We start from the raw sequence: 23042 nt of genomic DNA on the forward strand, positions 1-23042 counted from the left end.
GCACCCCATGTAGAAGAACCTCAACCCTCAAGAGTTTGATTTAAAATACTACCCCAAGTGGTGGTGGATGATGTTGTGGATGTTGCCAAAGATAATCAAACCGCATATGTTCGATTTGAAACACCACCCCAAGTGGTGGTAGATGATGTTGCGAATGTTTCCAAAGATAATAAAATCGTAAATGTTCTAGTTGAAACACCACCCTAAGTGGTACCACACCCAAAATGGTGGTGGAGGATACTGCAGATATTGCCATAGATCATCAATCCGAAGTGGTCAAGTTTAAGAGGAAGCTTATACTTGAATCATCATCATAGAGAACAGAGTAGTCGAAGAGGAAAAGGAAGTTAATTATTAACAATCGGTTAGCGGTTCGAGTTAAAACACCACCACTTCTGGTTGTAAAAGTATAACCTCATGTGGACGAGTCACCGGTTCCACCTACAATAATAGCCCCACTCCAACAGAGGTTGCAGAGGATTAAAAAACCTGGGGAGATTCTTTGCTCTCCTTACATGGAAATAGTTAGGATGAGATTATCCCATGTCTTCCATTATTCCAAAATTTCAGAAGTTGATCAAAAGGTTGCTGACCTATTTTTTTGCAGAATCCAACTTAAGGTAGCATCTTTAAAACTCTTTATAGTCATTTTAATGTTTTTTAACTCTTATTAGGATGTGTTTTCTTCATTTGTCTTTGCAGTGAAGTGTTATTCTAAAGTGATTGAGTCACGCTGACCAGAGAATACACGCTTACACTAAAAAATGAAACATACTTAGACTCTGAAATAATTGATGCCTGGAGCCAATTGATCAATTACTTCCTAAAGAAAAAGCAAAGAAGAAAACTCACAACATCATCCGGAAAATTTGCTTATCTTATTTTGCATATGTAAGATTTTTTTATATGATTATTATATATATATATATTATTTTTAATATGATGTTCATTTGCAAAGTTCACATCCTCATGATGTTGAAGTTTTTTCCGGTGTAATTAAAGAAGAAATAAATTTATTTCATTTATCATTTGAAGACTTAAATAAGGCTGACCTTGTAAGTAACCTCTCAAATATTTTAGAATATTCTCATTTTTTGACTACCTAACCAAATGAAAAAATGGTCATATTTTGCATATTATGTTCCCTATTTTAGAAAAAAATATTTTTATTTGTACTGCATCAGAATGAAACAAAAAGAAATCCAATTAATTGACAACCTACCATTGACAAACCATTAACAATGAGAGGAAAAATACATTACATCTAAGGACTTAATAATAAGCTAGATTTATCTATCTAAAAGTGTTTATTGAATTCATCTATCTAAAAGTATTTTTCTTGCCTTGGTAAAACAGAAAAATGCGTTTGTTGAATTCATGTATACTGTTAACACGGGAATGACTGCTTCAATAACTGACTTCTCATTCAATATTTTGAATTTTCCTTGGCAAGATTGTGATAATAAAACGAATTGTAGAATTTACTGCATGTGGCATATGTAGTCATATATAGGAGAACAAACAAGACCGATTACTATTAACAACGATCATAATATAAGTTATACACTTTTAACATTGTTTGAGATTTATCGTACTAACCTGCTGAAACTTGTGTTTTGAAGTTCTTAGCAGTAATTGAGTCCATGAGGATAAAATTTAATGCAAAGATCCTGAAGTCAGAATTGAACAAACTTAGGCCCCAATTACTAGAAAAATTAGAGAGAGTTGTGTGACGATGCTAAGGGATATATGGAGAATTGAAAGAAGGGATGAGAAGATAGTAAGAAGAGTTGCAAGAAGAAGGAAGAAATCAAGAAGACACAAGGTGAGAGAAATGTAACTTCATAAAAAAAAATAATCAATGTCTACATTGGTGGATCAAAGTTATATAAATAGATTTGTAATCTGATAACTTTTGTTTTTAATTAAGAATAATAACTTTATTTAATTTTATCATAACTTCATGGACTCTTATATTTATATAATTTATCAGCATTAGGTTTAGGTTTCATTTGTTATTGTCGTTTCTCCATTTCAATTCTTTGCCGCTTCTTCTAGGTTTTCTCTCTTCCAACTCTTCCATGGCTGCTTCTAGATTTCACTCTTCCATTTCTTCTATTACAAGTACATAGAAGCTTTGAGCAACTGTATTCGTTACAATACTCTCTCCATTTGAAGGTGGACGACCACAGCGCCTTCTTCGTCTCCCTCTGGTTTTCAACTAAGATCTGGATAATCTGTTGCAATCTGGTCAGCATCTTCCCAGCAAACTTTATCAGGTTCATTGTCGTTTCTTTGAACTAAGATTTGGTGAATTGTCTCTTTGTTTCTCAAGGTGAATCTTTCATCTAATATTGTTGTAGGTATATGTGTAGAATCGTTTATGTCCGATAGATCTGGAGTCGTGAGATTATTCCCGATTTGTTTCTTCAATTGTGAGATATGAAAGATGTTGTGAATTTTGGCATTGGGTGGCAGTTCAATTCGATACGCTACCTGACCAACCTTGTCAATGATCTTGAATGGCCCGTAAAATTTAGGTCGAAGTTTGTGATAACGTTCCTGAGTCATTGTAAGCTGTCGATATGGGTGAACTTTCAGGTATACTTTTTCTCCTATTTCCAGTGCTGAGAATTTGTGTTTTTTATCATAGTTTTATTTCATCATATTTTGTGCTCTTAAAAGGTGGAACTTAGCTAAATTAATTGTTTTTTCCCTTGCTTGCAGGCTTCTGTCTACATTTTCGTTAGTTGAGTCCTTTGCTAAGTATGGTACATGAACGGGAGGAGGGTGACCATATACGAGTTCAAATAGAGATACACCAATTGCTGAATGAAAATTTGTGTTGTACCACCATTCCGATAAAGGTAACCATTTAACCCACGAACTTGATTGTTGTCCCACCATACATCTCAGATATGTCTCTAAACATTTCTTAGTGATTTTCGTTTGTCCGTCTATTTGTGGATGATAGGTTGTAGATAAAGCTTGAGTAATTCCTTGTAGTTTTAAGAATGCTTTCCAAAATGAACTTAAAAACACTTTATCTTTGTCGCTTATAATGACTTGAGGCATTCCGTGTAACCTGAAAATCGAATCAAGAAAAACAGTAGCAATTGTTTAGGCAGAATAAGGATGTTTAATTGGCATAAAATGTGCCATTTTTGAAAGTTTATCAACAACTACAAATATAACAATTTTGCCTTGAGATTTAGGTAACTCTTCTATAAAATCCATAGATATTTCAGTCCAAATAAGATTAGGAATAGGAAGAGGTTGTAAAAGACCATTAGGGAGTGTATTACTAGTTTTATTGATTTAACAAATATTGCAATTTCGAATAAATTCTATTATATCTTTTAACATTCCTTTCCAAAAATAGGCCAATTGCATTCTTTTGGAAGTTGCAAACACTCCAGAATGTCCTCCCACAGAGGAAGAATGCATAGACTCAATTAATTCCTGTCTTAATCTTTTATTATAACCAACTACCAATTTGTCATTTCTTCTAAGTTGTTTGTCTAGGTAGGTAAAATCTGGATGAGAATTTGGATCGTTTTTTAAGTCTAAAATTATCCGTTGCATATTTATGTCAGTTGTCCATGTTTCTGTAATTTGGTCAATAATAGGAGATTGGTATATAGAGAAAGCCCACAATTGTCCTTCTCTCCTTGAGAGGGCATCTTCACTATGTTTTCCTTTCCTTTCTTATACATGATTGTAAAGTCAAATCCTAATAATTTGTAGAGCCACTTTTCTTGACTAATTGTATGAATTCTTTGTTCTAAAAGGTATTTAAGGGGCTCATGATCTGTTTTTATGATAAAAGGTTTAAATTGGAGATAGGATTTCCATTTTTTAACTGCAAATATTAAAGCTAGTAGCTCTTTTTCGTATGTAGGTAATAGTTTGTTAGAATGAGCTAAAACTTTGCTAATGTAAGCAATTGGTCTATTTTTTTGTATAAGAACTGCACCCATGCCTATATTACTTGCGTCAGTTTCTACTATAAATGTCTCTTTAAAATCTGGGAGTCCTAGAACTGGGGGTGAACACATGGCATTTTTAAGATTTGTAAAAGCTATTTCTGATTCGTTAGTCCATCTAAAACTGTCTTTCTTTAATAAATTTACAAAAGGTTTAGCTATAAGACCATAATTACAAATAAATCTTCTATAGTACCATGTTAAACCTAAAAAGTCTCTTAAAAGTTTTAGCGTAGATGGTATAGGCCAATTTTGCATAGCACTTATCTTATCAGGATCAGCCTCAACTCCTTGGGCATAAATAATATGTCCCAAATAGTCTATCTTTTTACATGCAAATGTACATTTAGATCTTTTTAAAAATAGATTACAATGTTTTAAGGTATCAAAAACTATTCTTAAGTGCATTAAATGATCATGCCATGTTATACTATAGATCAGTATATCATCAAAGAACACTAATATAAATTTTCAAAGATAAGGCTTAAATATAGTGTTCATTAAACTCTGAAATGTAGAAGGAGCATTAGTAAAACCAAATGGCATAACAAGAAATTCATATAGTCCTTCATGTGTCTTAAAAGTTGTTGTGTGGGTGTCATTAGAGTTCATTCTAATTTGATGGAATCCTGCTGTAAGATCAAGCTTAGAATATATTTGACTATCATGTAATTCATCTAAAAGCTCCTCTATAATTGGAATAGGAAATTTATTCTTAATTGTCATATGATTTAATTTAAGATAGTCAACACATAAACTCCAAGTGTGATCTTTTTTCTTGACCAGAATAATTGGTGCTGCAAAAGCACTATGACTATATTTAATAATTTCTTGTTCCAACATTTCAGATACTAATTTTTCTATTTCTGTTTCTTGTATTGCAGAGTATCTGTATGGACTAAGACTAATTGGTGTTGATCCCTATTTTAGGTGGATACAATGATCATGTGGTCTATGTGGAGGTAATCCTTTTGGCTCTTGAAATAGTTCTTGGAATTTGTCTAACAATGAATCAAGTTTTTCCTTAGGTAAGTCATATTCATTATTTGTGGCTAAGGAATAAAAATGAGGTTTGAAAGGATCATTAATTAGTATAGTAGTGGGTCTCTTATATTTGTTAAAATTATGAGCTCCTAAAATACTACAGATTTCAGCATCAGAATTTCCTCTAAGAGTGACTCTGCCATTTTTATGTAAGAATGAGAATTTTTGGTGTAAAAAATCACAATGTATTTCTGAAAGTGACACCAACCATTCAATGCCTAATATAACATCATATTTAGGCATTGTTAGTACTCTAAGATCTGTCAAGAATTCGTAATCTTGTATAGTGCATGATATCTGTTGATACATAAGACAGCTAGGTAATTGATTTCCATCAACAACAGATACTGAAAAGGTAGATGTCTTAATCAATTTGTCTTTAATATGAGGAAGTCATTTAGAATTTATGAAATTATGTGTACTTCCTGAATCGGTTAGTATTTCAACATTTATTTTTCCTATTTTTCCAGGAAGACAAAGAGTTCTATACGATGATGGACCATTGATAGCATTCAAGGATATTCCTGATAATTCATCAACATTTTCAGCTAGTGGATCATCTAATTTAGATTGTGATTCATCTATAAGTTTAGAGTTTTCCAACATATAAAATTCTCCTTTACATTTATGAGTAGAATTAAATTTTTCAGTACAATAATAACACTCATTTTTTGCTCTTTTTTCTGCCATAAACTTGGGATCCAATTTCTTATAATCCTTTCTACGATTATTATTATTCCATTGAAATTTTGTTGGCTTAGGAGTAGGTAATAAATGAGGTCCATTATTATGTAGATAGACTTTTAAAGAATCATATCTTGCTTCTTGAACTCTAGCCATTGCCATAGCATCGTTCAATGAATTAGGATGTAAAAGTCTAACAGAATTAGCAATTTCCTTTCTTATTCCACCTAAATAACAGTTTAGCATGTAATCATTCGACATTAGGGGAAGCCTATATGAAATCTCAATAAATTTATCGTTATGCTCATTAATTGGACCGACTTGTTTGAGATTCATTAGTTCACCCATAGGATCATCAAAAATTGTTTGTCCAAATTTTTTCTTAATTTCTGTTTTAATAAAATCCCATGTAATAACAAAATTTGCATCTAAATGATTTCGAAAATTTGTATACCATAATCTTGCCTTATCTTTGAAATGTAGACGAGCAATTCTTGGCTGAATATCAAGAGGAGTATTGTCGACTTCAAAAAACTCTTCAGCTGCATAAATCCAACCATCAACATCATTGCCGTCGAATTTAGGAAAGTCAATTCTGGTAAAACTTTTGTGTATATGGTAAGGTCTATTATTCCTATCTCTTGGGTTACGATCATAATTGTTGACATCATAGAATTCTCGTTGTTCTTGAGGATTGTGATGACGTCTTCCATCTCGATCTGGATTGCCTGCAGGTTGTTCTTGAGGATCTTGATGACGTCTTGCATCTCGATCTTGATTGTCTTTAGAAAGTTCATCAAGTCTTGATAATATTTGTTTCATTGTTTTCTCGGTTCTTGTTTGTTGTTCTGTCCATTTGGATTCAAATTTGTATATTAAATCCTCGGTATGCTCAAGCATTTTGATTTGCTTTCTTGTTTACTTTTTCATTGAGCACGTTGACACGAACATATAATTCATTTGTTTCTGTATTTGATTCTTCAGGATCTGATCTTGATCTAGTTCCCACTATTTTGATATGATCTTGAAGTTGCTTCTTGATGAGTAAAAAAAAATTGCACAGATTTGAATGAGGTCGGAGGATCTTTTAGCTCTATACTAATGTGACGATGTTAAGGGATATATGGAGAATTGAAAGAAAGGGATGAGAAGATAGTAAGAAGAGTTGCAAGAAGAAGGAAGAAATCAAGAAGACACAAGGTGAGAGAAATGTAATTTCATAAAAAAAATTAATCAATGTCTACATTGGTGGATCAAAGTTATATAAATAGATTTGTAATCTGATAACTTTTGTTTTTAATTAAAAGAATAATAACTTTATTTAATTTTATCAAAACTTCAAGGACTCTTTTATATTTATATAATTTATCAGCATTAGGTTTAGGTTTCATTTGTTATTGTCGTTTCTCCCTTTCAGTTCTTCGTCACTTCTTCTAGGTTTTCTCTCTTCCAACTCTTCCATGGCTGCTTCTAGATTTCTCTCTTCCATTTCTTCTATTACAGGTACATCGAAGCTTTGAGCAACTGTATTCGTTACAAGTTGCTACATTGTTAAAAAAGAGGAAAATGATGCGAATTAATAACGTTTGTAACAATGTAAACTATATTCACACTATTGGATTGTGATTGAGTTGTAGACAATGTTCTTGAATGTATTTTTATACTTTTATAATGAGCATGTGAAGACAATTTGGTGTAGAGTTTCTTCATTATATGTCAAAGACAAAATTGATGATGGGTGTTCGGAAATACATTTTCAATTGCAATGGCCATTGATTAACATTGGTCAGTGATTATTTCCTTTGGAGCACGTCCGTTCATACATGTCAGTCATGCTTTGAAAAGTCAGATAAATGACTCCAAATCCTCATTGGACAGTAAGCTACATCCTAACAAAATTGATTGTCCATGATGATTAACACCGATAAAATGAGCAAATGACATATCATAGCAGTTTGTCAAATATATTATGTCAAATGTGATGACATCCGAGAAGTACTCGTGTATGCCCTACATCTTCCATCAGCTCAAAAGACATTCTTTATCCAGTTTTCCTCATCCACAACATATACATAAAATATATTTAAACATATGCTTTGCATTCAGTAGAAATACTAGCATAGCGCTTCGGTATCACCATTTTTTAACCGCAACCACCTAACTTTTGAAATATAGTTTCTACAGCTTCTCTCATCAAAAGTCATAGTATCATATCCACCAACTTCAACTACAAGTGATTGATATATTTTTGATAAAGTAATTCCAACTTCGTCGTTTAAATCCAATCTTGTCTTCACACTTGGATCTAGAATCTTGTGAGATCTAAGATGTCTAGACTTTCCAGAACTCAAGATATGGTTATGGTCATGGAAGACAATAGTTATCTCAACATCACCTTCATTTCGAACTACAACATTTATCTTAGCCTTACAGTTCGTCTTGGTGGAAGGTCTGCATTGTAAAATATTTTTCCTCTTTGTAGAACATGCACCACTTTTGGCACAAGCAATGAAGAACCACTTTTGTTTGTCATCTGGACCGCTCCTTGCTCCTAGTTTAGAAATGCCAAAAACCCTTTAATTGGGCATATGCGTTGTAAAATTCACGAATCTCCTTTCAAAAGAAAAGTCATTCCAATGCTAGGGATTTGAACATCGTGTATTTTAACTTAGGGATACATGAAGCTAAAGAATAAGAGACAAATTGTATTAACAAAAAGAATAATGACCATTCCATGTTGGCATCCAAAATGGTCTAAAACATGACCATATCCTAGGTCAATTGGTCTAGGACATGGCCATGTTTGGGAAAAATTGGTCACTAACATGGCCATGTTCCGGAACAAATGGAACAATTGTTCCCGAACACGGCCATGTTCAAGAATAATTGCTCCCTAACATGGTCATGTCCTGAAAACAAATCAATATTACCAATATTGTATATCGGTTTATCAAACATTAATACACTTTAGTTTTAAAAATAACATTAAAATTTAGACATTATACTTCACAGTAAATGAACATTTCAGTTTATATATTACAATTTAAGTTAAAAATAATATTATAGTTTAGTTTGGTGCTCGTCTTCTTCGCAGTCTTCTTTTTCGCGGTAGTCGTCTTCTTCACAATGGACTTCACGATGGTCTTCCTCTCGATGGGTTTTTTTTTGCGGTAGTCGTCTGCTTCGAAATGGGTTTCTCATTGAGAGAGAAATCTAAAACTCGTACTTTTGAGCTATTTTCAATATGAGAAGGCTATGATCATAGCCTGACTATGATTTGATCAAAACTGAAAAAGAGCGTGCCCTTCTATTTTTATTTCTTTTTTTCTCATCCTTCCATCGTGGTTTTTTTTCCACGGTGGCAACCTAGTGGGGCGTCACTGGGGTCGCCGCTCCAATGTCGCTCCACCTATAATTTCTTTTAAAATTAACATTAATCATTACCTTTTAAATAAGTTATCACTGAACAAATATAAGATGTTCTAAGTCATGATCTAATGTTATTTATTACAAATATACTATGGCATCAATTTTTTGAAAAAAAAAATATATACCTTTAGTTATTGGCATATATTTTATTTTAGATTGTAACGAGGTATCATTTTATTCCTTCACAAAATTGTGACTTTTTGCATTTTGGAGAAATGAGTTTTAGATTTAAAAAAAAGAAATATTGGTAAGAAAATTTATAAGCTCTTGTTATTAGCCATTTTAATTTTCGAAGATCTGACCAATTATTATTTTTAAGATTCAAACTCAATATTCTCATGTACACAATATTAATTACATGTTTATATGTGTAACTGATAAAAGCAAAAATCCTAAATTTATATAAGATGAATAGTAAAACTTATTTGTTTTCTCCACATTCCTTTCTTAACAATTTTGCAAATAATCATAGCAAACAAAAATAAATGTGTAGAAAGAAAAGAAAAAGAAAGAACTTATAACAAATATCATTTTATGTCTGAATGAAGGTAAATCTAAGAAATTAAAACATAATTTGGGCAATAATGAGCCCGAGTAATTGTATTAAAGATTTTCGCAATTAAAAACCAAGTGAATTAATTACGAAGAATATTACAAGTTTTAAAATAAATATTTTACAATTTTAGCGACAAATAATGCTACCCCAAAAATCAACAACTTATGACGAACCTTTCAATCACTAAAAAATTCACGTCGCAAAAATCGGCAACTAGAACATTGACATGAACTCTCTTGGAAAGTTCTCTCTGAAAGTTCTATCCCGTGAGGGAGAATTGGAAATTTCACACCTTTATGTATTTTTTGTCTTTGTTTGTGAAATTATGTACAAACTATAATGCTGTTTAAGAACATAGATTTTGTTTTTTCATTTTTATTATAAGCTTGAATCATATAATTAGATATTGCGTTTAATTTGTAAATGATAAATCAAAGAAAATACTAGATCAATGCAAGAATGAAGAAATCCCTCTCTAGGTAGAATTGAGTACTTCGCACTAACATTAGTGTCGAGTTTTCTTTGGCCGAGATAAGTGATGTTTTCAGTTTTGATGCATGTCTCCAATTTTTCGTTCTTTTGAGTTGTAACTTTTTTTTAAAAGAAAGTTTTTTTTTTCTTACAACATTTATTATGAGTTTATTCAAATTAGTTTCACATTAACTATATATATATATATATATGATAAATACGATTTTAAAAAAGATTTTGCATGCGCTTAATCAACTCAATTCATCTAAACATTAATTTTCCCAAGATCACGAGGCATGATTCCTTGTCTACGAAATCAATTTAGAAGATCACTTAAAACCCTAAACTAATTAACCCTAGCTTAAAAGATCCTTACTTTTTCAAAAAGAAAATAAACCCTACCTTACAAGATAGATAAAACAACTTTCTTGATATCTTTGTTGCCACCGGTCATTAAGGATAATACTTTAGGTCAAAGTTCGTCCACATCCGTCTCCCATTCCGAATATCTCGAACAATTTTTGTTATCAAATCCATTACCAACCTGAACCTACACAATTTTCTCATCCAAAAAACCCTAATTAGCTCTTGATTTGATCAATCAATGATCAAAATCAAAATGTGATTAATTAAATTAACCTCTTCATGAGCATCTTCTGAGCATCTGGGTATTTCTCTTTCAACTCCCTGACTGCTACAACTTTCTCCATCTCTTTTGTATTGATCAATAGGTGGAAACTGGGCCCACTAATACCAAAAAAAAAACTCAAATTAGGGTTTTTTTTTTTTTCAGCAGTAAATTAGGTTTTCCAAGATATTTTACATTTTTTGCAGCTGCACTGAATGCTTCTTTGTGGGACATACTAGGGTATCTGCCTTTAAGTCTCCTGATTTCTTCTCTGCAATTCAACAGATGTTAACTCCATTTCAAAGCTTTTTTTAATGCGTTTTAGTTATAAATCCAAAAGACAAAAGAAGAAACAGAAAATGGGTAAGTCCTTAATCATACTACCACTTACTTGATGAAATTGTTATAGGCTGAAGGAGCCCTTTGCCTCTTCTCCGGCGCTGTTAATTAAATGTTAAACAACAAACAATATAAGCTCTACGAATCAATCCACTCCGTGGTTGTTTGATCTTGGTTTTTTAAGGTTTTGTCAAAAAAAAAAAATTATTTGATATATTTAAAAAAAAAATAAGACACTTTTTCATTAAGTGACCTTCCTGTGAATATCACAGATAACCATGTTATTACAAAACAAGTTAGGATAAATTACTGTCACAAATTTAAAAAAATAAAACTATTTAGAAAGTATAATTTAAATGTTTTCGGGTTATTTGAGTTTTTAATTGGTTTAAATACTAAATGTTGGTATTTTAGTTGATTAAATTATAAGTGATTTGATAATTCAAAAAAATAATAATTATGTGATAAAACCCTAAAAACCCAGATAAAATGAACTCTAAACATATGAATCCATGCAGTTAGTATAATATCATTGTCTTCATCATCAGATGATATGATAAGAAATGGTTTTTTTATTTTCCATAGGAAACAACAAACAATATAAGCTCTACGAATCAATCCTGATCTTGGTGTTTTAGGGTTTTGTCAAAAAAAACTTGAAATATGTTATTTGAGTTTTTAGTTTGTTCAATTACCAAAAAAAACTGAAAAAAACCCTAAAAAACCCAGATCAAACGAGCTCTAAACATTTAAGAACTAATCCATGCAGTTAGTAAATTATATACGTTTGTTAACCACATGATTCAATGGAATCAAATCATCATCATCATCATCAGATGATATGACAAGAGATGGGCTTTTCTTTTCCATAGGGTTTTGATGATGATCATATGCACCCTCTTTTAGTAGTACCGGAGGACTTGCAGCAAACTTAGGCTAGAAAATGAAGAAAATATTTGTTATGAAATATGAACTCATGATGATCCATAAATGATGAACTCAAAACTATTAATAATTTTAATTACCTCATCAGGGTTAAGAGAAGCAAGAAGATGAAGAGGAAGAAAAGTAGCTTTTGTCATGTTAACTGATAATAGACTGGTGCAGTGTCCACATCGAACTGTTACAACCATTGACAAGCTGTTGCAAGGTACACTCACCTAAAGAATATCGATTCATTTTCGATTAATCAATTAGTTTTGAGAATAATTTAATTAAAGTTTGAATAATTACCAGTAAAATGGTGGTGCAGTATCCACATTGAACATAGCAAAGCTGTTCTTGATGAAGGTCAAAGAGATGGCTCAATGCTGACATCTTCTAGAGAGAGAGAGAGTTGTGGAGGAGATGTGCACATGAGGAGGATATATATATGATTGAAATAAATGGAATAATGAAAAGTTTTTATTGAATAAGATTACTCTCTAAATATATCATCTATAGATATTGGGGGAAGGATGGTTTAATTTTATTTTTTAACACTTAAATTTGAGTTTGTGTTTTATTTTGTTCGATTCAGCATATTATTTAGTTGAATTAAAAAAAATTTGCGATTTTTTATATTCCGAATAATACTTTCAATTTTTTTGGGTCGTTTATTATTAGTACCCACAAATTGTCTTGGTGATATTTCTGAAGACTTTGTACAAACCCTTCTTAGTAACAAGTGAGGTAAAATTATTAGATTTATAATTGTTTTTCTTTTATTCAATAAAGAGTTGTTGAAACCAATCTTTTCATTTAGAGACTTTTTACTAGTATCTTCTCTTGATTTGCACAGGAAAATTATTTGATCATATACATAGATGACCAGCTATAATTTGACTAAAAAAAATTAACATTGTTTATTAACAACCCACGACTAAAGACAAATTTGACTATCGCTCAGAATATTTGGTAGGGATTCTTCCGACACTGCATTATTAGTTTGTCCGGGTTGCTCTATTTCTTCACTCATCATTATAAAATTCAAACGAGTTCATATTTAGAGTCATCCTAATTTTTTTCAAGATTGTTGAATCTTTTCTATTAAAAATTCATTTTTTTTTGTAAATTTATCATAAATTTTAATATCTAGATTCTTATTTAGTTGTCTTTGATATCTTAGACATTATTTTGTATTGTTTATAAACTAATAGTACTTATCTAACTCTTTACCATTTAAATTAATGTGAACGAAAAAAAAAATAAATAAAATAAAAATGAAAGGATTGATCATTAATAATCCTTAGGGTTGCAGAAACCTCACACATTTGGTAAGAAGAGAGTGAAAGGAAGTGAGACTCATTATTAAACTGAGAGAGTGGTTGCTAAGGTGAAAGGGACAATATGAGTGTTACATTGTTTTGGAATTGTGAATGGAATCAATGTCTAAGAGCTATATAGCTAGCATTGGATTCATATATAATAATAATAATAATTTATGTCTCATAACTAAAACTAGGGTTTTTCAAACTTCATCACTACACTGAAAACTACAATTCGATCATTTGTGCCATCATTTTAATACCTACTCTATGTATATATATATATATATATATCCTTTCAAATAAAATAAAAAAAAATTAGTCATTTTTTCTTTTTCAATTTGTTTAAATATTATAACTTTATTAGTATAGAAAATATTGGATTTTGTTGAGGATTTGTTTGATATTGATTACAATATGAGGAAATCTTTATAAATGTTATTTTGAATTTTTTTTCTAAAAATATTATCATATCACATCTCATTAAAACTATCAAATCAAACAATTTTCAACTAAAATATTTTTATTTTAATTAAATTTTAAACAATTTATTTTTATTAATTAAGATATGAAGAAGACGGCCAAACCACATTTTACATACTGCACGAAGTAATCTTGCCTTATGTCGACCTCGGCTCTCATGAGGGTTTTGGGCATTTTGTTCCTTTGACACTTCTCTACAATTAGATATATGTAACTTTTTATAAGTTGCACACTAAGATGAAATGCTTCTCAATTTCTCTTAGGTGGTTTTGATTGTCACTTGTTAATTTAGTGTTCTATATTTGGTTTTAGTGAAAGCTATGATCTAATATACATTCATTACCTTTCATGTATAACCCATCAAGTGTGTGTTTCTTGAGTTGAAGTGATTGCTTTGCACATTAATTATCTTTAACGAAGAAGTAAAAATAAGAATGGACCTAGTTTGAATAACAAATAATCGAAAATCACCGTATCAAAACTAACTAAAGAGAAATTTCATCGTGGTTTCAATTAGGAGGGTAGCAAAATGAAATGAACAAAGACAATGATTTCATCTTCTTGTTAATCCAAATATGTTAATTTGAGAAACTTGAATTAAAACAATATATTTTTTGCCTTTTCATTTTTTGCCCTTGCGGGCACTTTGAATAATTCCTTTTGTGAGTATTTCTAACTTTTTTGTCACTTCTATTCAACTTGGTTGTTTTACCTTTCCCCCACAATCAATGTGATTATAGTCATAAAGAGTTTCAATTATTTCAAGAGAATTGGAAAACATAAGAAGTGAAATTAAAGTAAACCCATAAACTATTATAATATCTTTTAGGTTTGAATTTCACTCGGTTACATATTTTATAATCTATTTTTTTCATGGGTAACAATAACTAAGTTTTGGTTTGCAGATGACACTATTTGCATGAATCAAGCTACTAAGAGAAATGTCAAGCACCTTCGTGATATTTTTGGTTATTTAGAACGTGTTCAGGACTGCGTGTTAATTTGGGTAATTCTGAAATCTTCTTCTCTAATTCAGTTTTGTCTAGGAAAAAAATTAGATTGACATGTATTCTAGGATTTAAAATTAGGATTTTTCCCGTCTACGTATCTTAGGCTCCCTCTAAAGGCTAAAGCTAGCTCCAAAGCTTCTTGGTACCCGATCATCAATAAATTGAGAGAAAGTTTTCCATTTGGAAAAGTATGCTGATTTTTAGGGGAGGTCGTTTAGTCCTTATTAAGAGCGCTCTTTCCTCAATTACAACTTATATGATGTCTCTATTTGTCCTCCCAAAGTGTGTGGCCGTGAAAATGGAGAGAATTATGTGTAAATTCTTATGGGGATCATCTGATTCCTCATTTTCTTATTTAGTGAGTTGGGATAAGGTTAAATTAATAAAAGAGCAGGGGGATTGAGAATCTGCAATCTTGTTTCTTTTAATAAAGTCTTATTATCCAAATGGTGTAATAAATTTGTATCTGAGCAAGTGAGTATTTGGAACAAATTGATTAAATGTAAATAATTGTCATGATAAGTCTGGTTGGTTCAGCAAGAATTCTTATAGACCCGTGGGATGCAACATTTAGGGTGGTATTTATGCCACGTGGAAGGTTTATCGGGAGCATTCAACTTTTATTGTGGGTGATGAAAGTTCAATTAGTTTTTGGGACCACACTTGGTGTGGTGGTAAATGTTTGGCAAAGATTTTTCCCAAGCTTGCTTCTATTTCTATTTGTAAAGATGCATCAATCAAAGATATATTTGACATTCGGTCTAGTGGTTTTGCTAACCGTATATAAAAGAAGATTGAATAGTGAAGAAAACATGTACAATGATAGACTTTTGTTCATTGTTAGAAATAAGGGGTTAAACTCGTCTTCTCGGAATTCTATGTAGTAATGTGATCTAAATAACTTTCACGTGGGATATTGTTACACTTTATTCAATAAAGTTAGCCCGATTGATTTTTGTTGGAAAAATTTATGGGAGTCTAAGATGCCTACCAAGATCTCCTTTTTTGGTTGGAGTGTTATTCACGACGGAATTCTCATTGACGATAGATGTATAAAAAAATGTATGATTATTGTGAGTCGTTGTCGTATGTATTACAAAGAGGTTGAGTCAACTTCTCATCTACTTTTACATTGTCACGTTGTTACAAATATATGAAGTCTTTTATGAAATTTGACTGGAATATAATGAGTTATGCCGAAAACTATTAGTGGCTATTGGGAGACATGAATGGCCGCGACTAAAAATTCGAGACTTAGAACATGAGTCTTTATCCTTATATTTTTCTGGTGGATTATCTAGTTGGAAATAAATCAGAGATGTTTTAACAATGAAAGTAGGTCGTTAAAGATTATTCACAATGTCATTATCATTACGATGTCGAAGATTAGATCTGGAAAACCTATGAATTCTGTGGAGATCTTAATGCGTTTCTTGAAGTTTTCGAGTTAATTAATTATTCTAATATTGTATTCAATTTGTACATACCTTTTTTATTTTATGTTTTTATCGTTGTGTTCAAACAAACGATTGTTTTTAATTAAATGGACTATTTTAAAACAAAAACATATCTATAAAATGTGTTATAATCTCAATATTAAATTCTCCTCTTCCCAAGTAAGTATCAATCTATGCTGGATCCTTGTCTGATTGAAAAATGAAAAGGGAAAAGGAAATTAAGTATGAATGAATCGAAGACTGTGCTAGCTAGCTAGTTGATAGAGAGGAAAGAAAGGAGCATCTTAGGATTTGTCTTTCCTTAAGAATGGAAAGGATAATTGACTCCATTTTCTACCCTCTCTCAATTCATGTTATATTTGTTTCAAATAATTAATCTCCCCCCATATAATTAATTACTGCAGTGAAATCAATATCGAGTATTAAATGAGATGTTCTTCTTTTGCACTTTCATTCTAAATATTGCATAGAGAAATTAGATGGGTTACTTTTGCAGTTTACATTTTCACTTAAACACATGGTGGGCAGTTGGATGAGCATTAATGTTTATGGGGGAAGTACCAAAGCTCTGTGCTGTATTCCAATATTCAAACCAGTCTATTTCATCGAGCTAGTTGGAGGGTCCTTATATTATGGTTGTATTTCACTTTATTATTCTCTTTGCATTTTTTGTAACATTAATTAATTAGTCATATGACATCAAATCTAATTACTTATTGTTGATTACAATCCTTTATTTAATATATAGATTTTAACTTTAGTGTAAGTTTAATTAGGGTTAATTTGTCAAGTTTCTTATTAATGAGATGTTAGGTTAGTTAATATATAGATTCTAACTTTAGTGTAAGTTTAATGTTAATTTGTCAAGTTTCTTATTAATGAGATGTTGGGTTAGTAGCTTTTCAAAGCTACCAGTCAAAGGCTATACTTGTTGTTAGGTAAACGGGTTGGTTCAATTCTGTTTGCACAAAAAATCACAATTAAATCGTTGAAGTCGGTTTGATAAAGTTTTAAATCGGTTTCAGTTTAGTGCATTGGTTTGATTTGTTTGATTTGTTCGTATAACAATATTACTAAAATTTGTTTTGAAAAAAAAAATAACAAATTTAGTAGTTGAAAACTTAATTAACTATTAACTAAAATATTTATGTATCAATTATAAGTCATAATTAAATTAGGTATATTTTTTAACCATGATCGGTCGGTCAGACGGTTCAACTGTCACTAAACTGACCAATCAAATCGTTGAATTCGGTTAAGAGGATTCATAAATCATCAGTTAGTTAGTTCGGTTGGTTTTTTTTGTTTGATTTAGATCGCTTCGAGTTGGTTTAGACGGTTGAGTCTGGATTAGTTCTAAATTATTTTTACAAAGTTTTTGTTTTCTTTATGTGATTTGTTGGGTTGGTATATACTCTTTGAAAATTGATGAAAAAATCATTAATAAAAACCTAAAACTAAGTAAAATTATATATAATTGATAAAATGTATGACATTACTTAACTAGATGGAGATTATAAAAAAAATCTAACTCAACATTAATAAATGATTTGGATATATGTCATTCTCATGAGAAGTAGACTTAAAAAAGTATGCAAAAGTGACCGTTCTCATAGTTTAGGTGATCAGTTTTTTACTCATTTTATTTAAGGTATTAATTTTAAAATGATATATTAAAAAATTATTTGAAAATTAATACCATACTAATATTTTGTTGTAATTTAAATATTATAACATTTGTGCTTATCTCAATACTTGTTATAAATTATAAATACTTTTTAAAATATTAACATCTTATATATTGAACACAATAATATATAATAATAAAGAAAAAGATGTGAACTTTGATTATTGCACAATTGATGGGTTGAGCACATGGTGAGAACTTTTGGAGAGAAAAATAATTTTGATTTCATATTTGAATATAGTAAAATTAAAAAGTAAATGTGGAAATTCAAATATATTTAATTAGAATTGTATCACTATTTCATTATATTTGAAATTATTTTATAAGAGAAAAGATTAGGAGAGAATTTGAAATAAATGACTAGGTAAGAAATGACTTCACGCATTTTGATTAGTTTAAAAAATAATAAAATTGAGGCCACTCATTCTCTTTCTCAATTTTCTTCACTATCACTCATCTTCTTATGATATTTATTATTTATAATCCATTAATATAAATTAATCCGTCACACTTTAAAATGGTGTATTAATAAAGCTGGTATTAAATTATAATTTACTTACAAATAAATAATATATTCTCATCAAATAATAAATTAAATAGTTATCCATTATGCGTAAATGGAAAGATTACGAAATAATATCCGAGTAATAGTTTACCAAATAACACTTTAAATTAAAATGAAATATCATAACTGTGAATGTAAATCAACAACTTAAATTAAAAATAAATTAATTAAATATTTAAATTCTAACTCTAGATCTTAACTAACCCTTTATGAAGTTATTAATTTCTCTTAAGACTATATATTAAATTTACTCTAAGAGACAATTTTTTCAATTAACATACAATATTATATAAATTAGTCAAGTATATCTCTTAAAGTTACTAAAGATTTGAACTTTAAGAAAAAAATATTTATGTAATGCATTTAGTTTGAAGAATTAACTTAATAGAAAAATATGATCTATAATTAATTCCACAATATTAATAATATTATAGGGTGCTATTTGATATGCAATACAAATTATATAAGATATAAGTTGTATATAAATATAAATTATAAAGATTTTTAAAGATACAAGATAAAATAAATTGTATAAGTTTATTATTATTTGATTTGAATTATAAAAAATGGTATAAATTGTGTATATTTTATAATGTTGTGTTTGATATATAATATAAAAAATGTAATAAAAGAATAAAATAATAATCGTATATTTTTAATTAATTAAATTAAAAATATGAATTTAAAGTTATTTGTATATAATGAATATTTAATTATTATTTTTTTCTTAATTTATTTATTATTATAAATTATTATCTTATTATTATTTAATATTATAATTATTATATTTAATAACTAATTTAATTTTAATTAAGATATAAAAAATAATTATAATAAAATTATAAATTATATTTATTTAATTAAAATAATATAAATATAAAATAAAAATAATATATATAATAAACAATATTATTTATAATCTAATTAAAGTATAGAAAATTATAATAATAATAATTAATAAAATTATTATAATAAAAATAATATATATATATATATATTAATTATAATATTGGACTATTTTCAAAAATAAAATATTAAAATTATATATAATAATAGAGTAATGATAGGGAACGCGAATCTGGGGCCGCGAAAGTCCGCGAAAATAGAATATTCTCATAAAACACCGAATATTCTATCTTCTTTTATTAATTAATTTCTCTCCTCTTAATAATTAATTTCTCTTAATTTCTCTCTTAATTTCTCTTATTTATGAATTAATTAATTTATCTCTCTCATTCTCTGATTAATTTATTTAAACCATAATCTCTAAACCCTAAGTCTTAAACCATAATTAATATCTCTTATCTATATTTAGTTGAATTATGAATTTATCAAAGAAATGAGTGAAAAAAATTTCGTGAGAATAAAAATATTAGATAAACATTTATAAGTAATAAAATTAAAAAAATATGAAAAAATAATAAGAAAAAGAAAAAAGAAATGAGAGTTCAGGGTTTATGATTTAAGATTTGGAATTTAGGGTTTAGGGTTTAGAATTTAGGGTTCATAATTTAAAAAATATTTTTAATAATTATTAATAAAAAAACTTAATATCTACCGAGAAAATAGATTAATAAATCGGAAAAAGAAAATGATAAATTAATTAGTGGGAGAGAAGATGGAAAATAATTAATGAAAGAGATGAGAGATAAATGAGAGTGAGAGAAATAAATTAATAAGAGAGGAGAGAATATTCTGTGATTAAACAGAATATCTAATATTCGCGGACTTTCGCGGCCCAAATTCGCGTTCCCTATATTACTCATAATAATAATATTAAAATTAAATAAAGTATATTTAATATATTATATAATTATAAGATGTATTTAATATTAATTAAGGGTATAATGAGTAATTACAAAATTAAGTGATATAAAAAGAATATTGTATCTAAAGAGATTAGTCATAATTTTATATCAAATACTTAGTTTATACTTTATCAATAATGTTATACAAAAATAAACTATTTAAAAAAAATTAAAACTAAACCATTAAAATAAAATTTGATATATATATATATATATATATATATATATATATATATATATATATATATATATATGAAATGTGGAATAAAATGAATATCAGAAAAATAAAAAATATTTCATATTGTTTAATGCCTCAATTATTATTTGCGGGAAGGCTTCAATTTTGTATGCAAATAAAATTATAACAATTTTAGTCATTTAAATTTCTTTTCATAATAAATGAACGTACATCTTTTTACTTTACTTTTTACTTTAGTAAAGTGTTTTTAATTTTGAATTAATTTACCACATTTGAACAAAACAAAATAATAGTATTTTTCTGATTTTTTCTATTATTTCCGAACATTACAACCTTTTTTTTAAGTATTCAAACAATATTTAACAATTTTGAATATATCTAAAAAAAACTCAATTTAAAATAAAAATACATTCAATTTGATATACATACGTAAAGTTGTTATTATGAAACTTTTTAAACAATAAAAAATTTATTTGTATTTAAAAATTTTCAAAGTTTCCCTTAGATTAATTTTTTATTTTTATTTTTGTTAGTAACCAAAAACAACTGACAAATAGAATGATGCATAAATTTCACAAAAATAATACTTCAATTTTTAAAAATATTATCAAAATATCTTTAAATATAATTTAAATTAAAAACGTAACAAATTAATTTTAAAAAAAATATATTAAAATAATATAAAAAATGTTTTGTCCATTTAAAAAACCTTAAATAACGAAAATAAAACCTTAAATAACGAAAATTTTGATTTTTCGACCTCAAATTAGAGTTCATTTAATAAAGCCGACCAAGTTCAAACATAATATAAAGAGTAAAGATGACTTGATAATATTGTAAAAAGTATTTTAAAATAAATAATAAATAACCATTAAAGTTTTTCTTTCTTATTTTTATTTTATTTTAATTAGTTTGACACCTATAACTTTTTGTTTTTATTTAACACATTTTTAGTTGAAATTGTATTTTTGATATTTTAGCCACTTAAAATTTTTACCACTGAGCTAATTAATAAGGTTAGACAAAGTCACGATTTAATCTTTGACTAACCTACTTTTATTAATAGTTTATACTTTATATTATATTCTTAAAATATATATATTTTTTTATGATACAATGATTTTTTATATAATATATACTAATTTAGTATCTTACAAATTCTTATTGTTATAATTTATTTTTTTTAAATTATATATATTATATATTCTTTTATGAAGAGGGATAGGAAAAAAAAATTGAGAGTGAATGACGGAGAATAATGTGTCATCAAATTGTTGGACGAAAATAAAAAAATTTAAGAAAAAGTATAATGAAATTTTTTATTATTTTTTCAACAAATATTCATCTACGCATCTACGTCATCCTCTCTTGTCATCCTCTCTTTCAAATCTTTCGCCATCCTCTCTTTCAAATCCTTCGCCTATCATTTTATTTTTATTAAAACAAAACACAAATAACATAAATTTAAATTATAATTAAAAAAAATACTATATAATCGGTATCCGATTCTTTTAAAGGATCCGAATCCATATTGACGGTTTTACTTTGGTCTATCTCCATTGAAACACAGTAGTATTTGAGTGGCCCAAAGAAGAATGCTCTCGTATTACATTTCCCTTCGTCTTCTTCAAGGATTCAACTGTTTCGTATCAAACGAAGGTCCGATTCTTCATGATGAATTCTCATTTCTTCTCCTTCAAGAGTTTATCTATCTGATCATGAAGAACTATCATCACTGATCGAAGCAGGAATCATATATACATACTCAAGGTAACTCTATATATGTCTTTTGGTAGAGAAACAGATAGAGAATGCTTGATTCTTCGTATAATCTGTAGTCTTATGGTCATCGTCTCTATATAGAATATAATGAATGTTTATGATAAATACTGAGTCAAATCAGCTTTCAAGTTGAAATTGACTGGCTACAGTATCCTAACTAACTCCCGAGAAGTTTGGCTATCTTTTTATTTTGAATTTTTAGATCGTTCCTGATTTCTAGCTAGAGTTGTTATTTACTGATTTCAATTCAAAGCTTATATGAATTGATCGATGTAAACTCATAACATCAAAACCTAATAAAAGGTAAGGAAAACAGAGGAAGAACATATTCACCGCTCTCGTTTGATTTCTCTACTTTTCTTCAGTTTTCTTTCTGTGAATAACTGAGTGATTCTTGTGATTGATTTCGTTTACTGATATGACTGCATTGAAGTGGATATTAGAACTGCTGCCTTTTTGGTTTGTTTTTTGTTGTTGAAAGAGTCTAAACATCTAGTTTTCCTTCTGTGAATAACTGAGTGATTCTTGTGATTGATTTCGTTTACTGATATGACTGCATTGAAGTGGATATTAGAACTGTTGCCTTTTCGGTTTGTTTTTTGTTCTTGAAACAGTCTAAGCAATGTTATCCAGTTTTCCTTCTGTGAATAGCTGAATGATTCTCGTCA

General features: G+C 28.8%; 1 protein-coding gene across 1 annotated transcript; it reads right to left on the reverse strand.

Moving 5' to 3' along the window:
• Positions 1-7101: 7101 nt before the first annotated feature.
• LOC124934701 (axial regulator YABBY 4) lies at positions 7102-12471 on the reverse strand. The gene is made up of 7 exons (XM_047475220.1): positions 12371-12471; positions 12163-12297; positions 11923-12073; positions 11190-11238; positions 10994-11069; positions 10810-10917; positions 7102-7257 (listed from the first exon to the last, which is right to left on the reverse strand). The coding sequence occupies exons 1-7, from the start codon at positions 12452-12454 to the stop codon at positions 7102-7104; spliced, it is 759 nt and encodes a 252-aa protein (XP_047331176.1). The 5' UTR covers positions 12455-12471.
• Positions 12472-23042: the final 10571 nt, after the last annotated feature.

Source organism: Impatiens glandulifera, chromosome 4 (assembly GCF_907164915.1).
Source record: "Impatiens glandulifera chromosome 4, dImpGla2.1, whole genome shotgun sequence".
Classification (NCBI taxonomy): Eukaryota; Viridiplantae; Streptophyta; class Magnoliopsida; order Ericales; family Balsaminaceae; genus Impatiens; species Impatiens glandulifera.